At 45.8% G+C, this 19,825-nt stretch overlaps 2 protein-coding genes across 5 annotated transcripts in view; one reads left to right on the top strand and one right to left on the bottom strand.

Annotated features, from left to right (window-relative positions):
* Positions 1-1,244: 1,244 nt before the first annotated feature.
* cc2d1b (coiled-coil and C2 domain containing 1B) lies at positions 1,245-14,820 on the top strand. Of its 2 annotated transcripts, none has more exons than XM_084481141.1 (26): positions 1,245-1,313; positions 1,714-1,824; positions 1,960-2,104; positions 2,613-2,716; positions 2,851-2,970; positions 3,343-3,480; positions 3,658-3,907; positions 4,206-4,324; positions 5,449-5,527; positions 5,763-5,822; positions 6,266-6,414; positions 6,689-6,761; positions 7,404-7,525; positions 7,644-7,764; positions 8,571-8,743; positions 9,255-9,380; positions 9,557-9,615; positions 9,853-9,969; positions 10,081-10,154; positions 10,319-10,377; positions 10,467-10,518; positions 10,616-10,715; positions 11,149-11,239; positions 11,658-11,780; positions 12,248-12,291; positions 12,650-14,820. In XM_084481141.1, the coding sequence occupies exons 2-25, from the start codon at positions 1,765-1,767 to the stop codon at positions 12,257-12,259; spliced, it is 2,526 nt and encodes an 841-aa protein (XP_084337267.1). In that variant the 5' UTR covers positions 1,245-1,313; positions 1,714-1,764; the 3' UTR covers positions 12,260-12,291; positions 12,650-14,820. The 2 variants fall into 2 exon arrangements, with proteins under 2 accessions (XP_084337267.1, XP_084337266.1); XM_084481140.1 differs by lacking the exon at positions 1,245-1,313 and adding an exon at positions 1,322-1,543.
* zfyve9a (zinc finger, FYVE domain containing 9a) overlaps positions 14,641-19,825 on the bottom strand; it is a 30,814-nt gene continuing 25,629 nt past the window's right edge. For all 3 annotated transcript variants that reach the window (XM_084481139.1, XM_084481138.1, XM_084481137.1), the window contains 3 exons: positions 19,160-19,265; positions 18,439-18,615; positions 14,641-17,939 (listed from right to left, as the gene is read on the bottom strand). In XM_084481139.1, coding sequence (XP_084337265.1) covers positions 17,778-17,939; positions 18,439-18,615; positions 19,160-19,265 — 445 coding nt within the window. In that variant the 3' untranslated portion in view covers positions 14,641-17,777. The remainder of the gene's footprint in view (positions 17,940-18,438; positions 18,616-19,159; positions 19,266-19,825) is intronic.

Genomic DNA, 19,825 nt, shown 5'->3' with positions numbered 1-19,825 from the left:
TTGTGTCACTTTTTTATTTATTTTTACAACAAAATAATAAATAGAAAACCAGCTGCTTTGAGGCTTACCTTTGCCGAGGTCAATGGAGGAGATCACTGTCATTACTTTACAAGACCCATGATTAATGCTTAACGAAAGGCTTCATTCCTCATCCAGAGAGTATTCATGTGGATTCAAGTAGTGTTTTTCGGGGAGACATTTGGGCAGGGGATCAGGGGACACCACAACTGGGTCCAGTTCTACCTGCAGGAGAAACACGGCCATGTTGACTGTTAGGACTACAAAGCAAGAGGCCACAAAAAAAACAGTAAGCCAACTAATTTATGCTATTCTGTACATAAAGGCATCAATGTATATATTTCTTCTATCATGCTGCAGAACAGTAAGGTTAAATTGATTTAAAAAAAAATGTAATGCCCATGTTTTTTCTAACCCTGTTTTTGTCATCAACATTATTGACCATTATCATGTTATGGTGATAATTATGATCATTATTGTTGCGGTTGTTGTTTATTATATTTTGGAACTTCTTTACTTTCTTATGTTAACTCCTGCACCTCCATTGAAGCGTTGTACCTTCTTGGGCAGGCTGATATTAAACATTAGTTTGGCATCTTGTTAGACTGTTTGTGTTTGACGTTAGACTTGAATTAGGATGAAGACGCCCACATCAGCTGGAAGGGACTGGTGAAGCCACTAGTGGACTCTTCATCGGGGTCCTACATTTGAAATGGCCCTCTTCAACATTGTCTTCCTGATGTTCACGCTGAAGATGACGTCGGTGCTGGTGAATGTGAAAGAGTATGTGTTGGAGCTGTTTGAATATAGATCTACTGGGACGTACTATTCCAAGTTGCTCAGCAACAACAACTGAGATCTGTAACATTTCTTCATGCCAATATGCTTTATATATGCTGTATTATTATTATGTGGGAAAATAAAGAAGTTTTAACCCGTGACACAATTTAGCGTTATGAAAAGAATATAGCGTATAATTCCACTGCTTTTGTACTACACTTGGAAAGCATGCAAAGCCTAAAACCTAAAAGTGCATTAAGATCAATATTGTATTGAATTGTTTATCATATATGTATGTACTAAGTAAACGAAAATATTTTTTGTAAAAATAAATGATGTTGTTTTACAGTTTAGTGGTTAGCTTATTCCAATTTCAGGCACCAGCCCAGCCCACCACCGTTCGTACGTCCCAAAATGCTCCCACTTCCAGCGCATGCGCACTGAGAAAGTGATGTTAGGGGAAAACAAAACTGACCGCATCTCCGGGACTGACGGGATAAGTGGCGAATGAACAGGTAGAGTAACGAGCGTTTCGACGAGTAGGAGAAAATACATCTCCCAACCATAACAAAAACCGAATCGAGCCGATTGTCATATGCCTGTAACGACCGTCACCTTCCATGGGAGTGCATGTTTATGAACTTTAGCATAGCTAGCCGCTATGACAGCCAGCAAGGCTAACTTCAACGCTGGTGAACGCTAGCTGTGAATGATAGAGGAAGCCAAAGCACTGCTCGCTGCTAGGGTGAGGCACCTGACGAGCCCTCACATGACGCTATGAACCACAGGCTTGTTTACATTGGATTGCACTCAGATGGTCCGTTGTGTGTGTGTGTGTGTGTGTGTGTGTGTGTGTGTGTGTGTGTGTGTGTGTGTGTGTGTGTGTGTGTGTGTGTGTGTGTGTGTGTGTTCTAGGTTTATGTTCCACAGCTCCATGTCAAGTTGGGGTTGTTGACAAGCCAAAATATGTTCGGGAAGAAGAAGGCGCCGATGCCCAAGGGTCACGGCGCTGCTGCAGCCAAAAAGGTAAAAGAGACGAGCGAATTACTTATTCTGAAATCAACATTTCTATTTATCGGTACTTCTAGTTGGCCAAGTAGCTATGTATAAAGCTATGTATGAAGCAATGTATAAACCGTGATCATTACGTCATCGTTCCAGATGGGTCTGTTTGTTGACATGAGTCCAGAGGAGATGCTTATGGGAATAGACGATAACCTGGACGACCCGTCTCTAGAGGCAGAGCTCGCTGCAATCACTGGGGAGAAACCCCCTGCTGGTGGGAGGGCAAAGCCGAAGGGGAAAGGTTAGTACCACAATCTGTCCATTTTGCTCAAAAACTGTACTTTCAGTAATACATGTTGTGTATAGTGAGATGGTGCTGCTATCCAATGCTGCTGTATATTCAGTGATCCAATTCTGTTGCTCTGGTCTGAGATAACCACTCCCCACTCATTTGAATATAACATGGATATGTGGCATTATGAAATAAATGTGGCATTAAATAAATATATGTGGCATGATGAACTAAAATTCCTTGAAAAAATAACAGTAGTACTTTTGAAAAATATACGTTTTAAGACATTTATTTATTTAAATATATTGATTTAATTTATATATTTATATTTCTTGATATATTTAATGCCTCTTTTAATTATGTCATAGCCATATTTATTTATTTATTTAATATTGACTCGAATGGCATTCCATAACAGGCTGCTTAAAACAATTGTTAGAATAGGATTGTAAGTCATTCATGTCAACAGTCATCTTAAACGTTTAAGATATTTAAGAGATACCATTTGTTTTCACAGCCCCTTTGCCAATGGAAGACATCGCAAGAATGGCCGATGACTGTATGAAAGACTTGGACGAAGATGACGACGATGACGACCTGGAAGAGGACGAGGATCTTCTGGTTGGTTCTCCTCCACATGTCGTTGTCGCTCAATCACAGCGTCTTTAGCTCATGCATAGTAAACAATAAATCACAACCTGCTTTTTGTGTTTCTTCTGGATCGTGCCATTATTCTCACTGTCGCTTAAAACCAGGCCGAGTTACAGGAAGTGGTGGGTGAGGAGGAAACGCAGGAGGCAATGAAGGCGGACTCCACTTCCTCTGCCACCACAGAGTCTTCTCCAGCAAACACACCAGGGTCCCCGACAGCGCAGGTGGGTTGCTGCTCTTGAAGGAGTTGTACTTCTCACACACTAAAACGAGACCTGCAGAGTAATTCTGTATGGTATTCCAAGAGATCTTCAAGAAACATTCTTCTCGTACCAGCTTAACTTCCTAAACCAGTTCAGTCGGAACAGAAGCGAGCAACTAGATTATTTTACTTTTACGGTAACACTACCTTCTTTGCATCGCCAAAGCGAGGACCCAACAACTTATTTAGCAACAATTGACTATGACTTATGAAATGGTTCATCCAAATTCTCTCTCTCACTCACTCTGTTGTGATTTTGTCCTGTGTTTGTTCAACAAGCTGCCTCCAACCACCAATGATGGTTATATTTGTTGTACTTTTCCCCGTACATCAGGAGTGGAAGCCCTCTTCAGCCCCAGGCAGTCTGCAGCACACCCTGGAGGAGAGGAGAGCCATGTATAAGACGGCCCTGGAGAACGCCAAGGCAGCCGGCGAGTCCTCCAAAGTCAGGAGATACGACCGAGGCTTGAAGGTGGGCAGGGTTCAACTACCAGGTTCACAACAGCTTACTGTATCTTCATAGATGTTGCGAAAGCGACCCAAACAGACAATCTTTGATGTCCGTTCTGGACTTCGAAGAACGGCCACTTATAGATTTGTTTTGAACGTATCTCAACAAGCTGAACAAATCTGGTCAAATATTCTCTAGGCCCTGGAGACCATGTTGATGGCCGTGAACAGAGGCCACAGCGTGAACGAGGCAGACATCCCTCCTCCGGTTTCCACCGGGGCCCCCCAGTCTCAAGTGCCTGCTCCAACGCGCCCCGTGGCGCCCCAGCACGCTCCACCAGACCAGCAGGGAGAGCCGGAGGCCGCAGAGCCCATCAAGGAAGAGGAGTGCTCTTCGTCCACCCTGAGCAGCCTGTCTTCCCCTGTCGCAGAGGCAAAGACACCCATGGGTAAGTAGAACACCATTGATCCGACCATAGATGGATGTGGATCGTTTTAATTTTTAGATAACTGAATGTTATCTCACTAAGGCTATCAGATGTATTGAACAATGTTCAATAACATGTACCAACATTTTTGTCTTTGCAGTACTTGTTAAAACCAATGACCATGTTATGATAACGTGTGTGTGTGTGTGTGTGTGTGTGTGTGTGTGTGTGTGTGTGTGTGTGTGTGTGTGTGTGTGTGTGTGTGTGTGTGTGTGTGTGTGTGTGTGTGTGTGTGTGTGTGTGTGTGGTGATGCCTTAGTGGATGAGGCAACAAGGACAATGCTGCTAGAGAGACAGAGGGAATACAGGATGGCCGCGTTGCAGGCCAAGAAGCAGGGAGCTGTGGACCAGGCCAAGCTCTATGTGAGAACCAGCAAGGTACATTCAAAGACAATGGGTCAATCCACAGATTAGGCTCTTGTATGAGATTGGCTTCTCCTTATTGCCAGTTTGCATTGTAGGGGAATGTTAGAAATATAACTGCATATTTGCGTTTATAACAACAGTTGGTCCGGTTGACCCTGTACATTTTATTGTTTAATTGTTAGCTAGTTTTTGAACTGCATGTAATAAGTTTGAATCAGTGTTTGAGATGTTATGACTTTCTAGAAGGACTGTGTAAAATAACACCCACCTTGTTCAGTAACTCTATAATACAAAGTCTGTTACAAGTTTAAGTTTGAGTACTTTGGCTTTGATGAGTGGTGGGAATGCTCCATGCAGGCTTTTCCTACCAGTGTGGTATCCTACCTATATCAAATACCAATCCAGCCTTTGTTTTGCATAGGGTTGTGTGTGCGGTATCAACACATACACAGGCTTGTGTTAGTGAAGGGATGGAACTCAAAACTGCTCATGGTCTGATCAAGCAACAGGTTGAGCAGCAATGCTAGCCACAGCACTGTGCAGTGTTTGTTCAAAAGGGCCTTGTTTTGCATAATTCTTCAGGCAGCAAGTGGTGCGATTCTGGCTTCAAACAGTATCGATCAGTAGTGTGATTTGCGTCCTGTCTATTTTGGGTGAATAAGAGTCTTAAGAGCTATACAAGCACATGTATTACATGAAAGGCTTCAGGTGTGATGTCATTACTTTAAGTATTTTCTAATGAGGACTTAACACAAACAACACATCCAAACATGACAATAAGCATACTGTTGTTGTAGCTTTATAGAATAAACTACAATATCTCTGTTTGAAACAATGTGTCGCTCTTAAATCCTGACCCCACATTGTACTGCTATGCCTATGAGTCCTTCCAAAAAGCCCATGCATATTCCCCCTTGGTTCAGGAGCAGGAGAGAACGAATTCCCCACATGTAGTTTATTAAACCCAATTAACTTCTGGAGGCCCTTCGCTTCCCCTGCCGCCTGTCCACTGCCCGGTGTCCCACAGTTAGACCAGACATCTTGGAAGACGACAAAGGCCGTCATTGTGTGTGTGTGTGTGTGTGTGTGTGTGTGTGTGTGTGTGTGTGTGTGTGCGTGTGCGTGTGCGTGTGCAGAAGTTTGATGCAGCGATTGAGGCGCTGGAGCACGGAGCGGCCGTGGACCTCAACGGCTTACCGCCTCCCCCACAACTGGGTGAGAATTGTTTTGTTTGGGGGGGGGGGATTTGGCCATAGCAAATACGGCCGCGTCTGATTGGACGTTTTACGAAATACGCATGCCATCGTCAGATTTAGCCTCATGGCCCAGTGAAACAGCCTGTGTCGTTGTTGTTCAAACATGGCTATTATGTATTACTATACAGTAATGAATAGAAGTCAAAGAAGAGTACGTATCATTTGTAGTGATGTTTGATTCCCGTGCCTTGCAGATGAAGGAGGAAGCTCAGCTCCAGCTAAGAAGTCTTCTGTACCACAACCCTCTGAACCAGGTGATAACTGTGTGTGTGTGTGTGTGTGTGTGTGTGTGTGTGTGTGTGTGTGTGTGTGTGTGTGTGTGTGTGTGTGTGTGTGTGTGTGTGTGTGTGTGTGTGTGTGGGGGTATTCCTAATGCAAGTCCACAACGAAAATAACAACCCACTCAACAAATCACTTGAGGTCGAGGGAGTCACCAAGATATATTCCCGCATTACATGCAAGTTTGTCAAACTTGTTATACTGAGCACAATAAGTTCTCTCAGCCGTGCTCAAAACAGCTGAGCTTGTTTCTAAGTTTCAAGCTCGTCAGGTATCAAACCTAGATGTCACTCACCGTCTCTGTCACACTCTTTGTCATTATGTATCACCTGTTTGTCTCTGCCATGTAGAGCGAAAACATGAAGTTCTTCTGGCTGGATCTCTTAACTCATTAGCCCCGCCCCCCCTCTTTGCCTAGTGGCTGCGGCCCCAGCGGCGGGCCCCGCGGCCCCCCGGGACGTGCTGGAGGCCCTGGAGCAGCGGAGGGCCAAGTACGCCGAGGCCAGTGCCCAGGCCAAGGCCGGCGGGGACGACCGCAAGGCCCGCATGCACGACCGCATCGCCAAGGTGAGCAGCCTGTGTACTGAAGACAATGTTTTGCACACGTTTTTTTTTCTCCATCAGTTTCATATGACCAGACGCCTCCCTGAAAATGTTTTTGCCCCAGAGCATTTTGTTCACTACCCTGACGGGATGTGTTACTGTCAAGTTATCTTCCAACCACCGATCCTCTACCAACCCGTGTCAATGCTCACGAGGATGTCCATGTAAAATAGCACTTGCAAATCGCCGGAGGGCAGTGGTGCCTGACTGAAAACCTCTTCCTGCTGCCTTGCTACAGCAATACCAGAGTGCCATTCGAGCCCACAAAGCAGGGAAGCCGGTGAACTTTGAGGAGCTCCCCGCCCCACCGGGTGAGAAACCACGTCTTCCCTTCCTGTCCTCCCAGTTAAACAACCACACACATACGATAACATGTTATCAATAGCTGTTCTGAAACAGAATGTTTTTCCATAATTTTACCAACTGCTGTGAAAATGAACAATGGTAGTAGCCACTGACAACCTCTAGAGTCAGTGTGCGTTGTGCAGGATGCTGGGACACTTTTGCATATATTTAAAGGAGTTGTAGACTGTGTACAGAAACAAGTACGCATCCATACACAAACAGATGCTCACACAGTTGTGGATACTATCTTGAACACGGTAGGCGTTAGTAAAAGAATACGGTCATGGCTTGGAATAGTGGTATAGTTGAATCTTTTGCTTTTCCGATAATGTATGTATTGCGCGGTAGCTTCAAATACTTGAACTGGTGTAAACTTTATACAAATCTAGCATATACCTGGCATGCTATGTAGGTTTGTTTGGTTTGGTTAGTTGTGAGTATTAATACTGCCTATGCATTCTATATTTCCCAACATTAGGATACCTAAACAAATTTATTTTTCTATGTTGGTAAAACAACAATGCTGATTTAGGAAGGTGATTTAAGAACTATGTAAAACAACGTAGACGAACCTCTCTGATAACCAAAACGCTGATTGTTTCCTCAAGGCTTTCCTCCAATCCCTGGCCAGAAGGGGGCTGGAGCTGATCAGGGATTGGCCGCTGCGCTGGAGGCAGCCAATAAGCTTGCCACTACAGACACTGCAGAGGTGGATGAGGACGGAGAGGAGGTAGGTCACCATTCGTAGGTCAACCATGTCTGGTTTTCGCCACGCCGCTCGTGAAGCGTTTCGGCGGTGTTGCTTCACCCTTCCCTGCGTCACCCGAGCTTCTTCCTCTGGACCGCAGGACCAGCTCTCTCCCGCCAAGCCCACCATGGCAGTGCCTCCCATGGTGCAGACACAGCGGAAGAGGTCCAGTGCTTCCTCCCCTGACAGTGATTCTGCCAAAGAGGGCCTTTCACCCACAGGTCAGACCCTCACAAACATGTACACCTCACTTTTTAATTTTATTTTCTAGGGGTGTAACGATACACTAAAGTCACGGTTCGGTACGTACCTCGGTTTTTAAGTCACGGTTCGGTATGTTTTTCGGTACAGCAGTTTTTATTATTTTATTAAACAATTTGTTTTGGATTTGATTTATTAAATTGTATCAAACAAATGACTTACAAATGCCCAAATGAAAAGACATCAAATAAAATTGAGGATAAAAACACAAAGTCCAGGACTTATTTCCATTGTGGTCCTCAACACAAAACATCAGGACAAGACAAGACACTAACAGAGTGTGTGATAATCAATAAAAACTTAATTCAAAATATATATATATATTTTTTTTTTTGGTACGTACCGAAATGAAACGTGCATCGAACCGTTAGACCCGTACCGAAATATTTCGGTTTGAATATGTGTATCGTTACACCCCTACTATTTTCAATTGGTTATACAGTATATGGGGTCTACTTAGCTCAGGAGGTAGAGCGGGGTGACTTGTAACCGGAAGGTTGCAAGTTCGATCTCCTCCTACCGTGTCGAGGTGTCCCTGAGCAAGACACCTAACCCTAACTGCTACCAACGAGCTGGCTGTCGCCTTGCATGGTTGACTCCGCCATCGGTGTGTGCATTTGTGTGTGAACTGTTGTAAGTCGCTTTTGATAATAGTGTCTGCTAAATGCCATAAATGGTTATGGTTATTGATGGGGCCACTGGCAAAGCCAATTCAAACACAGCCTGAAAGAGTGTGTGTGTGTGTGTGTGTGTGTGCCCTGTACAGGCACGCAGCAGCTGGACTTCCTGGTGGGCCGCAGGAAGCAGTACATGAAGGCGGCTCTGCAGGCCAAGCAGAAGAAGGACTTGGAGCAGGCCAAGGGCTTCCTCCGGTCTGCCAAGGCCCTTGAGCCCCTGATCGAGGCGGCACGCGCCGGCAACCCTGTGGACATCAGCAAGGTGTCTCCAACTGCCTCTATGGGTCTTGTTCAGAGTGGCCATCTTGGTTGCCGATTGCCAGTCTAACTAACTGGGTGACGCCAAGTGACAGATTAGAACAGCTTGAATCTTTGTCGACTCGCATTCAACTTGCGTGCTTTTGTGTTGCGCGATCCCTTCGTGTTATCTTATCTAGTTTAGTCTACTAACCCTACCCTGGTATATAAAAGCTCCACGCCTCTAATTAAATAAAAGCACCACGCCTACAAAGGTTTAAAATCAAACCTGTGAAATAGACGGGCCACTGTAGAAGTAAATTTTTAATTCTATAAAGTCATGCATTTGCAAATTGATTTATTTTCGGACAAGAATGTATCGGTAACGAAACAAAAAAAAACGTTTCTCCGCTGCACTTCCTTGTTTCCGGCCCAGTTGCTGTGGCGTCCTCCCCCCTTGGATGTTCGGCAATAGGATTGTCAAACTTCTGGATTGGAGATTACCTCAATACTAATGCTTGTGCTGTGTGTTCCAGGTGCCGTCACCCCCTGGTGACGAGGATGAGGACTTCATCCTAGTGCACCACAGTGATGTGCAGCTCTCTGAGAAAGCAGAGGAGGTCTATGCACAGCTCCTCAAGATCCTCAAGGAGCAACACGAGGTAGAGCGCTGATTGGCTGTTGTCATTTTCATAACTGCATGTTAAAGCTGGTTATTATCATGTTTAATTATGTATATTCATACTGCTACCGTTTCTTTCTTCTCTCTTTTCTAATAGATTGTTTCTTTGAGGACTTGCAGATATTTAATCTTGTGTCTTTTGTCCCCTTCGTCTAGAAATGTCAGACCTACTCCAAACAATTCACACACCTGGGGAACATCACAGAGACGACAAAGTAAAGTATTATTTACATTTCTTTAAAGTTATTTGCTGGCTTGTGAAACAGTGAGTTGTATCTCTGAGGTCGGAGAAGAATAGCACATGTCCTCCTACAACTAGACCCCTAGCTCTTACAAAGAGCCTAACTGGACTCATCCTTAAGGAAATTCCCATATAGAAGCTCTTCAACGCCATCCGTTTGACTTGCTGCTCGTTCCTGTCGGCCCCTCCCTGCCCCCCCGTGTCCTACCAGGTTCGAGAAGATGGCCGAGAGCTGTAAGAAAAACGTTGAGATCGTGAAGCTGTCGCAGGCCCGGGGTCTGGAGCCCCCCAAGCACCACTTTGAGGAGAGGACCCATCGCACCGTCAGGTTGGGGTCGGGGACACTGCAGACCCCAAGCCCGGTCCAAGCCCGGTTCTGACGGCTTCTGTCATGATTGTATTCCTCAGCTGAGGTAAACTGTCTTCTCCTTGCCCTCAGGATCTTCCCGGAGCTCAGCAGCACTGAGATGGTGGTGGAGTTGGTCAAAGGGTTGAACCTACCTGCTCCTAGTGGTAAGTGTCCGCACTGGTGGTCATTATGGGAATGGGGGAGTATTTACAAATATGATATAATACAAACCTTTCTATAGGCCGTTATTTTAAATGTGCTTTTTTCGCATGCATTCACATAGTTTCACTGTGGGGATTATTCAAAACAAATGAATCCTCTCCTCTAGGTATCCAAGCCAATGACCTGGATGCATATGTCAAGTTTGACTTCCCTTATCCAAGCACAGTAAGTAGCCCACCCCAATGGGAAATCATTTCACCAGATTCCTGTGCACCTATTCCTTGTTCCAACACATCGGCTTCCTGTTTAACCAGGAGAAACCTCAATCCCACAAAACGGCGGTCATCAAAAATACCAGCTCACCAGGTGAGACGCCACCACTCCGATGATGTTATTCCTGTGTGTCACTCACCAGCACCGTGGTCTGGTTATTGACGTGTCTTTCATTGATCTGCTTCCCCAGAATACAACCAGAGCTTCACGCTGTCCATCAACCGCAACCACCGCAGCTTCAGGAGGGTGCTGCAGTCCAAGGGCCTCAAGCTGGAGGTCCTGCACAAAGGGTCCGTCACACACACACACACACACACACACACACACACACACACACACACACACACACACACACACACACACACACACACACACACACACACACACACACACACACACACACACACACACACACACATACATTACTAGGTGCAGGTCATCATGACCTAGGTTAGGTCATCCAGCCTGACAAAGACATTAGTGTGGAAGAGAATGCCATACAGTCCAGTAGTTTCAATATCCTGTTGTAGATCTCTGTATTGAGTATTTATCCACCAAAACCAATGAGGCCACCAAAACCAAAACCGTATGCAGATATGTGCACAAACTCTGTATTAAGAAGCGATTACACAAACAAGTGAGCATGACACTGATGTTGAGAAGCTTTTTGTTGTTGTTGTGGTGAGACGGTGATGTCATCCCTTCCCCATCATGTGACACCAGGGGGTTCCTGCGCAGCGACAAGGCGGTGGGGTCGGCCGTGGTGAAGCTGGAGCAGCTGGAGAGCCAGAGTGAGATCAGGGAGATTGTTGAGGTGAGGCTGCGTCCACCCTGCCTGCTCACAGTCAGACGGTGGAGGCTTATTGGCTCTTCCAAAGCAGCGGCCCAGTGAAGCTGCAAACAATAAAATCAAGCAATCTGAGTACATCTACAAAAATAAATTGCTTTATAAAACAACTGGGCTGAGTAGCTATAGGAATCAGATATTCATACGTTTTACCATTTGCAAGGAAAGAAAAAGGTCAGGGTTACATATTAAATCTATTGCTTGTCCAGTAGATTTCCACTCAGGCAGATAAACAGACAACCTTCTTAAGGTGTATGTTGGACCCTGGTTACAGTAGATGTCCTATATCTTCCTCCAATGTGTTCTCTGTTCACCGTAAGCACACAAAGGCCCTATCTCGTAGCGTGCGTCTCTCACCAGCGTGAGGTTGTCTCCATGGTTACAGGTGATGGACGGCCGCAAGCACACGGGCGGTCGCATTGAGGTGAAGGTGCGGCTGAGGGAGCCGCTGAACGGACAGGACCTGCAGACCTCCACCGAGCGCTGGCTGGTGCTGGACCAGTCTCAGGTAAACCAGGCTAAACCATGCTAAACCAGGCTACGTGCTCGAGTGCTACACCCTCTCATGTGCTTTTCAAAGTAAAAGATTGTAAACAAAAAAGAAGATTGTCTTTTTGCACTATTATGTTATTATGTTAATGGTCATATGTTGTGTGGTAAATATGTTAATAGCACATTTGGAGTATGGGGAAACGCAATTTCGGTCCTCTATGTAACTGGTTGCACGGTCGTTCACTTTGACCTTGACTTTGACCAAATGCTGCTATATTGTCGTGCTTACCCCTGATGAAAATTCTGCCTGGATTCGATATTTGTTATGGTTATCATTTATATTATTGGGGTGGGGAACGCAGCTCCCGGGTCGACGTCAAACGGTCCGTCTTTTCTGTGATGTTTCTCAGAGAAGGATTAGAGTTTGCCTTTTGAGTGAGCTTCTCTCCATTGATGTGGTTGCTTTTTGTTTTTGTTCCACAGGTTCTTCTTTAGATGTTGCCGCGAGACTGAAGACGCCCTCCAAGGTACAACACTATTTCCAGCCCTCCTTTTGCTATCTGGAGGGAAACACATGATCAAAGGCCTATTTACATAGTGTCTTAAAAAAAAACCAACCCCTCCTGTTCTCCTCTGTTATTCCAGCACTGTGTAGGACTTCTTGCTATGTAGGCCTCATCACCCATGATCTCAATTCTGCCTCAATTCAATATTTGTAGGGGTTAATATCTCATTTATATTTGGTAATGGCAAAGTCAAAAGTCAGCAAAACATGACTTGCTGTGCAACACTCTGATTGAATAGCATTTCCTATTCCCCTGTGAATGTACGTGGACATCTGTTGTGTGTTCCCATCTAATGAGATTCTTCTGACTTCTCTTCCAGACTCTAATCTCCTCCTCGGAGGGGTTTGTGGAGGCTCGTGAAGAGGAGGGAAGAGAGCCAGGGATTCCAAGGGGGAAGAGGAGTAGGACAATTCCAATGTCTTCAGACACTTTTACTGACTTTCGTCTGCTGCAGAGAAACACACACACACACGCACCCAAACCCAAACCCACACACCTACCGGTAGGCGGATATAGTGTGTCCTCCCACCAGAATCACCTGGCTTCCTTTCCTCTTCGCTATACGTTCTCACCTACTTAGTCTAAGTTCCACACAATGCCATAGAATATGCATTTGCAGCACTAGCACACTTCCAGTTTTTCAATTTCAGCCATAAATGCTCCGTTACCGCCATACGCTTGCACATCAGGGAGAAGTCTCCAGTTCGGCCAATAGATGCTTGCCACACTCACGCGGCTGTTACAATGCCCGCCGTTGGCCGGAGTGTGACGATTCGCTCAGCTCGTGTGTGTGAACGAGCTGGTGAACGGTTAAGAGAGGCTTATGAGCAAGGTGACTTGAAGCCCGCTCTCCTCTCACAGACACAAATACACGCACACTGTTGGCACACTCCCCAACACCAAGATCAAGCCCCAGAGACAGCATTCACCCGTGGGGGTTACTGCTGCTGAAGTAAAATCCCGTCGCACGCTGAACGGTTGTATGACGTCACCCGGCACCTGTTTGGGCCAATCAGGAAGCAGCATTAACCCCGGTGTGACCGAGCACAGTGCCGCCCCTGAGGTTTGATGTTTGTGTTGATAAGAGGACAGTGACTTAACGGGGAGTTCAGTCTGAACCTGCTGCCTGTAGATTAACTAGTTTGTATTCAAGAGTGTATCGTCTCTGGACCCTTAGAATTGCACTTCTGCACTAATACCAAAGTAATCACTGTTGCTGTAAAAATAAATAATGCGAATTCGAATGGGCCTTTGGGTGCCACTTTGGTAACCATAACAACGTGCGTGACCTGACATGGAAAAGTTCAGCTTTGTTCCGGGTATTTGAGACCTCCCTGTCTCATATATATATATATATATATATATATATATATATATATATAATCAATCTATTTATCAATGGAAGAGGGGAGTTCTTGAGAGAGACTGGGCAATGTTTGAAGGATAATATAATTTGGCGGTACTATAAAAGGTGTCATGTGATTTGTTCATAGTAATTAAAATGGCACAATGCTTTTGAGGCACAGACACCTTTAATGTCTTCTCACTGTTGAGCCAAGTTGTGTCAGTCCACGGGCGGGGTCGCCATGGTCACGCCGTGGAGAACCTCCACCCGGTACGTATTGGTTCAGATTAGCGCGGCGCTCTGGTTGGTGGGTGTTCTGTTCTCTCGTTTTGATAAGTTTACATTTTGTAGCACTTAACTGCACATCCGAATCACCAGGCGGCGCTAATGTTCACGGATCTTAGATGAGTTTTAAATGTTGTGGTCGTTCAAAAAGGCTGTTCATATCCTACACAGCAATGCATTCGAGCTTAGATGGAAAACGCAAACGTCTTTTGCTTTGCAGATGGCTCATTTTGGAGCTAAGCTCGCAAATTCTTAAAAGGGTTTTGTAAAAGGTGGCATTCTGACAAATTCCTAAACACCGGTCCATAATGGACCGACTTTGAGCCAATTCAGATTAACTTCAACCAACTATACCTCCGCGCTGTCACACCAACCGTGTCACTTTGGTCACAACGTTTTCCAATTACTTTTTGTTGACGTCTCAAAGTTATGCTTTATTTAAAGTTTTTTTGGAGTATAAATACCTGCTTTTATCTTCCTTTGCGCAGTCTTTGGTGATGAGGAGTAACATTCTTACGAAAGATATCGGATGTAGTCTAAATTGTTTTTGTAAACCAGTTGAAATTGAACTTTACAATTGAAGCGATTTTATTTTTGCACAATTAAATCAATTAAAAGAAAGGCTCTTATTTTGGTTAAGAGGGTTGGGCGGGAAAAAAAAATATGAAAACGCCATAATCTCAATTTTGTATAAGTCTTTATTATACATATACTACATGTTTCTTTTGCTAAAGACTGCGATTGATGATGTTTGTAGTGTAATGAGATCAAGATGTTTAGGGTTTTTTGGCTTATCGTAGTTACTTTTGACTGATGTCAAAGATAAATAAAATAAAGACGATTTTAACAACACCCAGTAATTGGAGGGATTGGTTGTCTTTTGAGTTTACATTTGATCCACAATGTAAAAATACTGCCAAGATGCAAGGTTGAGTAGCTCTTCACCGTGGTCAGCTCTTTTGTTAATGCATGCATGCAGCTTTCTCAACTCTGATACGATCTCCAACTGGATTGTACAAAATGCTACTCATGACTAAATAAAACCACCTTTTAAAAAAGGTGCTGGGATATTGCACTAATCAGATAAACGCTAAAATAAGGTAACAAAGTTTCCAAAATAAAACAGGGTTGGAGAGGATTGAAAAATAGAGTAAGTCCACACTATTTCTGCTCCTAATTCTGCTAATGTAGAAAAACAAACCAAGTCAAACTCCCAGTGGCCGGCTGTTGTAAGCCCATCACAGTGGAGGAGACGCAGTGACTGATCCCGACTACAGCCCAGGCCAGGTGAGGGGTAAGAGGACACATGACCATTGAACTATCGCTCTTGACCTTTGACCTCTTGTTCAATAATCCTTCCACCTCATTTGTAGGCGTCCGTGTTCAGTCGAGTTCTGCTACGGTCCAGGTCACAGAGACTAGAGTGGAGCTACAGGGTCCACGCGTCGAGGCGTTGGCTCTTCTGCAGTTCTTCACGTGATTGTCTTGGATGCTGCGGATAGCTGGTGGACTTTTATTTCGTAGAGACATGACGATTACTATAAAGTAAAATGCTTCACATAACCTTTTCCTATAGGTTGCTGTTGGGCTACTTTTTGTCCTCTGTAGATTCCCTTGTGTGATGGTAGAAATGAGGGGAGATGCAGTACACACAATGATACATTGACTTCAGCCAGGTTTGTCCACAAAACAAAACGTTTTACAGATTATTTTGACTGCAAAAGGACAAATACATTCTTGTTTTCTATCAGGTCCATGGTATTGAAGGAGAAGGTAGGCCAGACCTTTGCCCGAGTAGAATTAAGGGTTTTTGGGGTAGTTGAGTTTGGACATCCCACATGCAGACGTAAGACACTGAAGCCTTAAAGCATTTCCAGATCTACAGGGTTACTGTTGCTTGGGGGTTTGGCTACTTTCTCTATAGAAAAATCCAAGTTTTAAATGGCCAAATGTTGTCAAAGTCCGACTACATTTGTATATGCGGGCCAAGATGATGTTGAGCAACCAGGCAAGATAGTGGCATCACTCAACCACATGCATCGCCAGAAACTCAGCGTCTGGGATGTTAAGTTATCGGTGGAGCATTTTAAACCCCCGTCAAAGCAGTGGCGCCCATCACTCCCTCCAACCCCACCCATTCTACAGGCTGAAGGCACGTAGGCTACCCTGCTCCCTCAGTCTTAAGTCTTTGTATCTCCTGTAAAATGGCTTAGAATCCAGTGCACTGCTTTTGCATTTTACACACACACACACACATACACACGTATATATTTATATATATTTATAATATTCCTTACGCTTTTGAGTTAATTTCTTTGTATGATTAGGAAGTGTTGAAACAAAGAACATCTGTTTGCCTGAAATTTCGACAAACAAAAAGAGGAGGCGAGAGTCCATTCCAACTCCACTCCTGCTGTTGATGCTAGCAGGGAGTTATGCCCCCCAGCCCCTCCCACCTAAAGCCCCGCCCTCAACTCCCAGCTTGCACAAGTTCGGTCCTCCTGGGAGAAGTTCCATTTATGGGACGACGTCACACCATGGAAACACACACTGGATGTGGAGAACCCAGGCTCAGAAAGTGAACATGTGACTGGCGTCCAAAACCATTCCGTCACCGTCCTGCTTAGCATTACACAGTCAACTTGATAAAGCATCGAGACCTTTTGTTGTTGACATGAGCAGACCGCTCTTATAGATGCCTTTTACAGTCTGCACATGACCCTACTTGCCCACGCTGTACCTCCAGTATCCTGGACCGCAAAAAACAACACAGCATCCCCCTATGCAAACTGCTTTCGTTCATCCGAGGAGGTTCGCTCCAGGCTACAGAATATGTACACGCAAAATCCATAGAACGCGGGCCGCATCGTGGATGTCCGGGGGTAAATAAAGCAATGTGACTGAGGAGTAAAGCTTGCGTTAGTCTGAAGGTTCACGTGGTTCTGATAGAGTGGCTCGCTGCAGGCACTGTGCACCGCAGTGCAGGAGAAGACACGCCACCTGCGCACACACACAGACACACACACACAGGCACTTGTTCTGGTCCCTGTCTGTGTGCTCTTGCAGCGGTGGTTCATCATCCCCCTCCTGATATTCAAGGATGGACGATGACCGGATGGCTGGACAGTGGCTACGCCGCCGCAACCCCCCTCCCCCTCTGGTGGTCCAGAGGGGTCGGCTCTTGCTACAAGGGAGGGGGTCTTAACAGACGTGCTCCCACAGTGGATCTTAAAACGTTATGGGGGGGGGGGGAAAGAGGGGGTGCAAACCTGAGTCAAAGTATCTGACTACTTGTAGGGTTTTATCCTGTTCGCAACCGCAGGTAGATGGTAGTCGCCCCTGTGTTGCTACAATAATTAAAAAAAAAATATATATATATATATATATATATATGACCATAATATATCCGATGACAGGCAGAGAAGCTCTCCCGTGACTTGTGCGGTCGCCGTGGCTGAGCTGAACCATCTACAAGGCAAATCGACTTAAGCAGGTTCAAACTGAAACAAGCGCTTCCCATTGGTCTGGTCCTCCTCGCAAACCAGGCTCAAACGGTTCCTAAAACCACATGAGGCCGAGCCCGTGCAAGACCGCCCGTCTGGTCTGAGGGTCTACACAGTCAGAATGCATGGAGAGCGATGGCGTTGGCATGACGACCTCCTGTAGTCTCTGTAGCAGTCCAGCTCCGTGGCTCTTCCCAAAGAGGGCAAACCAAGGCGTTTAAAGGAGGCGTTGGGAGACCCACGCGTTTGCAGGGTGTCCCAGGGCGTCTCGAGAGACAGCAGGAACAAACAAAGAGGCCCGGGACGACCGTTGCCTAGGAGATGATCTCCAGGATGTAGAAGACGAGCTCCATGACGACGGGGCCCTCGCTGAGCTGGCAGGCACCGCTGTGGATGACGGGGATGAGGGTGCTGTCCAGGTGGCTGAGGTACTGGGGCAGCAGGGGCTGGCCATTACTGCCCGCCAGGTAGCCCACCTGGAGCCAGAGAGAGAGAGAGAGAGAAGGGGGCGGGGTTTAAAAAGGTACTGTATGAGCTGTAAGATTCAAGAGTATGAGCAGTGAGATTCAAGAGCTTTGACTTGAATGTAGTCTGTTAGAAAAGCCATCACTGTTCCGTCAGCTGACTGGGTCTGCCTCTGTATGAAAGAGTGTTCAATTTAGACCTCTCCCATTTCATCATCGCTCTCGGCCCATCAAGGAAATAATCACCTACCATCATTTAACCAAACCCCTCACATTTGATCCTAGCCAATTGCACCATATCAAAATGAAATCCACCCCTTTTGGTTTTAGTTAATGTAAACATTGGAGGCCAAAAATGAAAAATATATATATTTAGTCATTTATGGGGGCGATGGAGAGTCCGTAACTTCACCTAGAATCACCTAGACTCTCAGGTCTCAGACCGATCCCCCCACGCCCCTCAGGCCCAGCTTGGCCTCAGACCAGTGACCCCCACGCCCCCGCTCCCCACCTGGTCCATGTCCAGCGTGACCCTCAGGCCCAGCTTGGCCATGCCGTCCTCCTTTAGCAGCTTGAGGTGGGGGCCGAGTGCGGTGCAGAAGGCCCGGGCCACGTTCTCCGTCAGCCGGCTGTGGTCGGCCGGGTCGCCCAGCCCCCCGGGCTGGTCCTCGCTCTGCAGGAAGAACACCTGCAGGGGACGGAGGTACAGGACACAGACGCTCACTACCCAGGGACTCATGAGCAAGGGAGGTTAGAGGTGGCGAGGGGGTCTAGGTATTGGTGGACCGATTGTACGTTGACACTAGTTTTTGGTGAGGTTTTATGTCGTTATTGTTGAATGGTCGGTACACTAACCTTTATTTTGGGCTGTTTCAGCCATTTCTTTCTAATATTTTTGAATATAAACGTTTTTTCATTCCTCTTTTTCAGCCATATAATGTTCCTAGAGAAGATAGTCTGACAAAATAGAATAGAACAACGGTTCCCTCCTGAAAATAAATTGAATAGTAATAGTTCAAACAAAACAAAAATACCCCCCGAAAACAAAATAGGCCAGGAAAAGGAGGGAGTTGTGTGAGAAGGTAGTGCGGGGTATAAAACCCCTCATTTAAAAGTGTTTAAACAAGGAGTTTTTGTGTTGGAGACCAAAAGCCTGAATCCTACCAGCCTAAACACAGGTACCACCTGAAAGAGGACCAGTGGGTTTTGGTTGGGGGGGGGGGGGGGTGTACCTCGGTCCAGCGGATGACCTTGCCGTTGGACTTGACCTCAGAGCCGTGGAAGACCTTGACACTGGTGATGGACTCCATGGACCTCCCGTCGATGGGACTGATCACGCTGTGGGGAGATCAGGAGGTTTAGACGTACAACACATGAGCTCACCCTCAGGGGGCGCTGTTCTCAGAAGGGTTTAAAGGCCGCCGTGCTGGTGAGTTCACACACTGTGTGCTCAAAGAGTGCAGATTACGTTTATTGTTTTAGTTTTTTACTGCCGGTGAGTGCTAAAATGACATAACGATGTAGTGAGGTGGGGTGTGGCGCGCATTGAACCATTAGATTAAAAAGGGCAAAATCCTGTGAAGGCAGCCTGACACAAAGCAGCATGGGGCTGTCAGCCAGCTGTCAAGATGGCATTCTGCATGAGGCTGTCAATCAAAACGCTTCCAGCAGCGCTGGTGTGTCACGTGGTGCAATCGCCTTGTGGCATGTTTACATCAAATTAATTACTTTGGCGTGCTTGCATGTCACTTAACAAAAATTTGTCTTGCTGTAATCGTAGCGAAAACAACAAGAATATAGTCATTGATTTGCTTCATACTTCATACATACTCCAGCCCTTTAATGAGTAAATATAATATAAATAAGTAAATAAAATATGATCTTTCCTACAAAACTGT

The sequence above is a fragment of the Micromesistius poutassou genome (assembly GCF_964030765.1).
Source record: "Micromesistius poutassou genome assembly, chromosome: 16".
In the NCBI taxonomy this organism is placed as follows: domain Eukaryota; kingdom Metazoa; phylum Chordata; class Actinopteri; order Gadiformes; family Gadidae; genus Micromesistius; species Micromesistius poutassou.
This window is presented reverse-complemented; position numbering and strand designations above follow the sequence as displayed.

Bases quoted from the DNA above. Each gene is read 5' to 3' on its own strand.
- cc2d1b (XM_084481140.1), top strand. From the start codon at position 1,508: ATGATAGAGGAAGCCAAAGCACTGCTCGCTGCTAGG. The intron at 6,762-7,403 runs GTGAGAAACCAC...TGTTTCCTCAAG, and splicing joins GGAGCTCCCCGCCCCACCGG to GCTTTCCTCCAATCCCTGGC. The intron at 7,526-7,643 runs GTAGGTCACCAT...TCTGGACCGCAG, and splicing joins TGGATGAGGACGGAGAGGAG to GACCAGCTCTCTCCCGCCAA.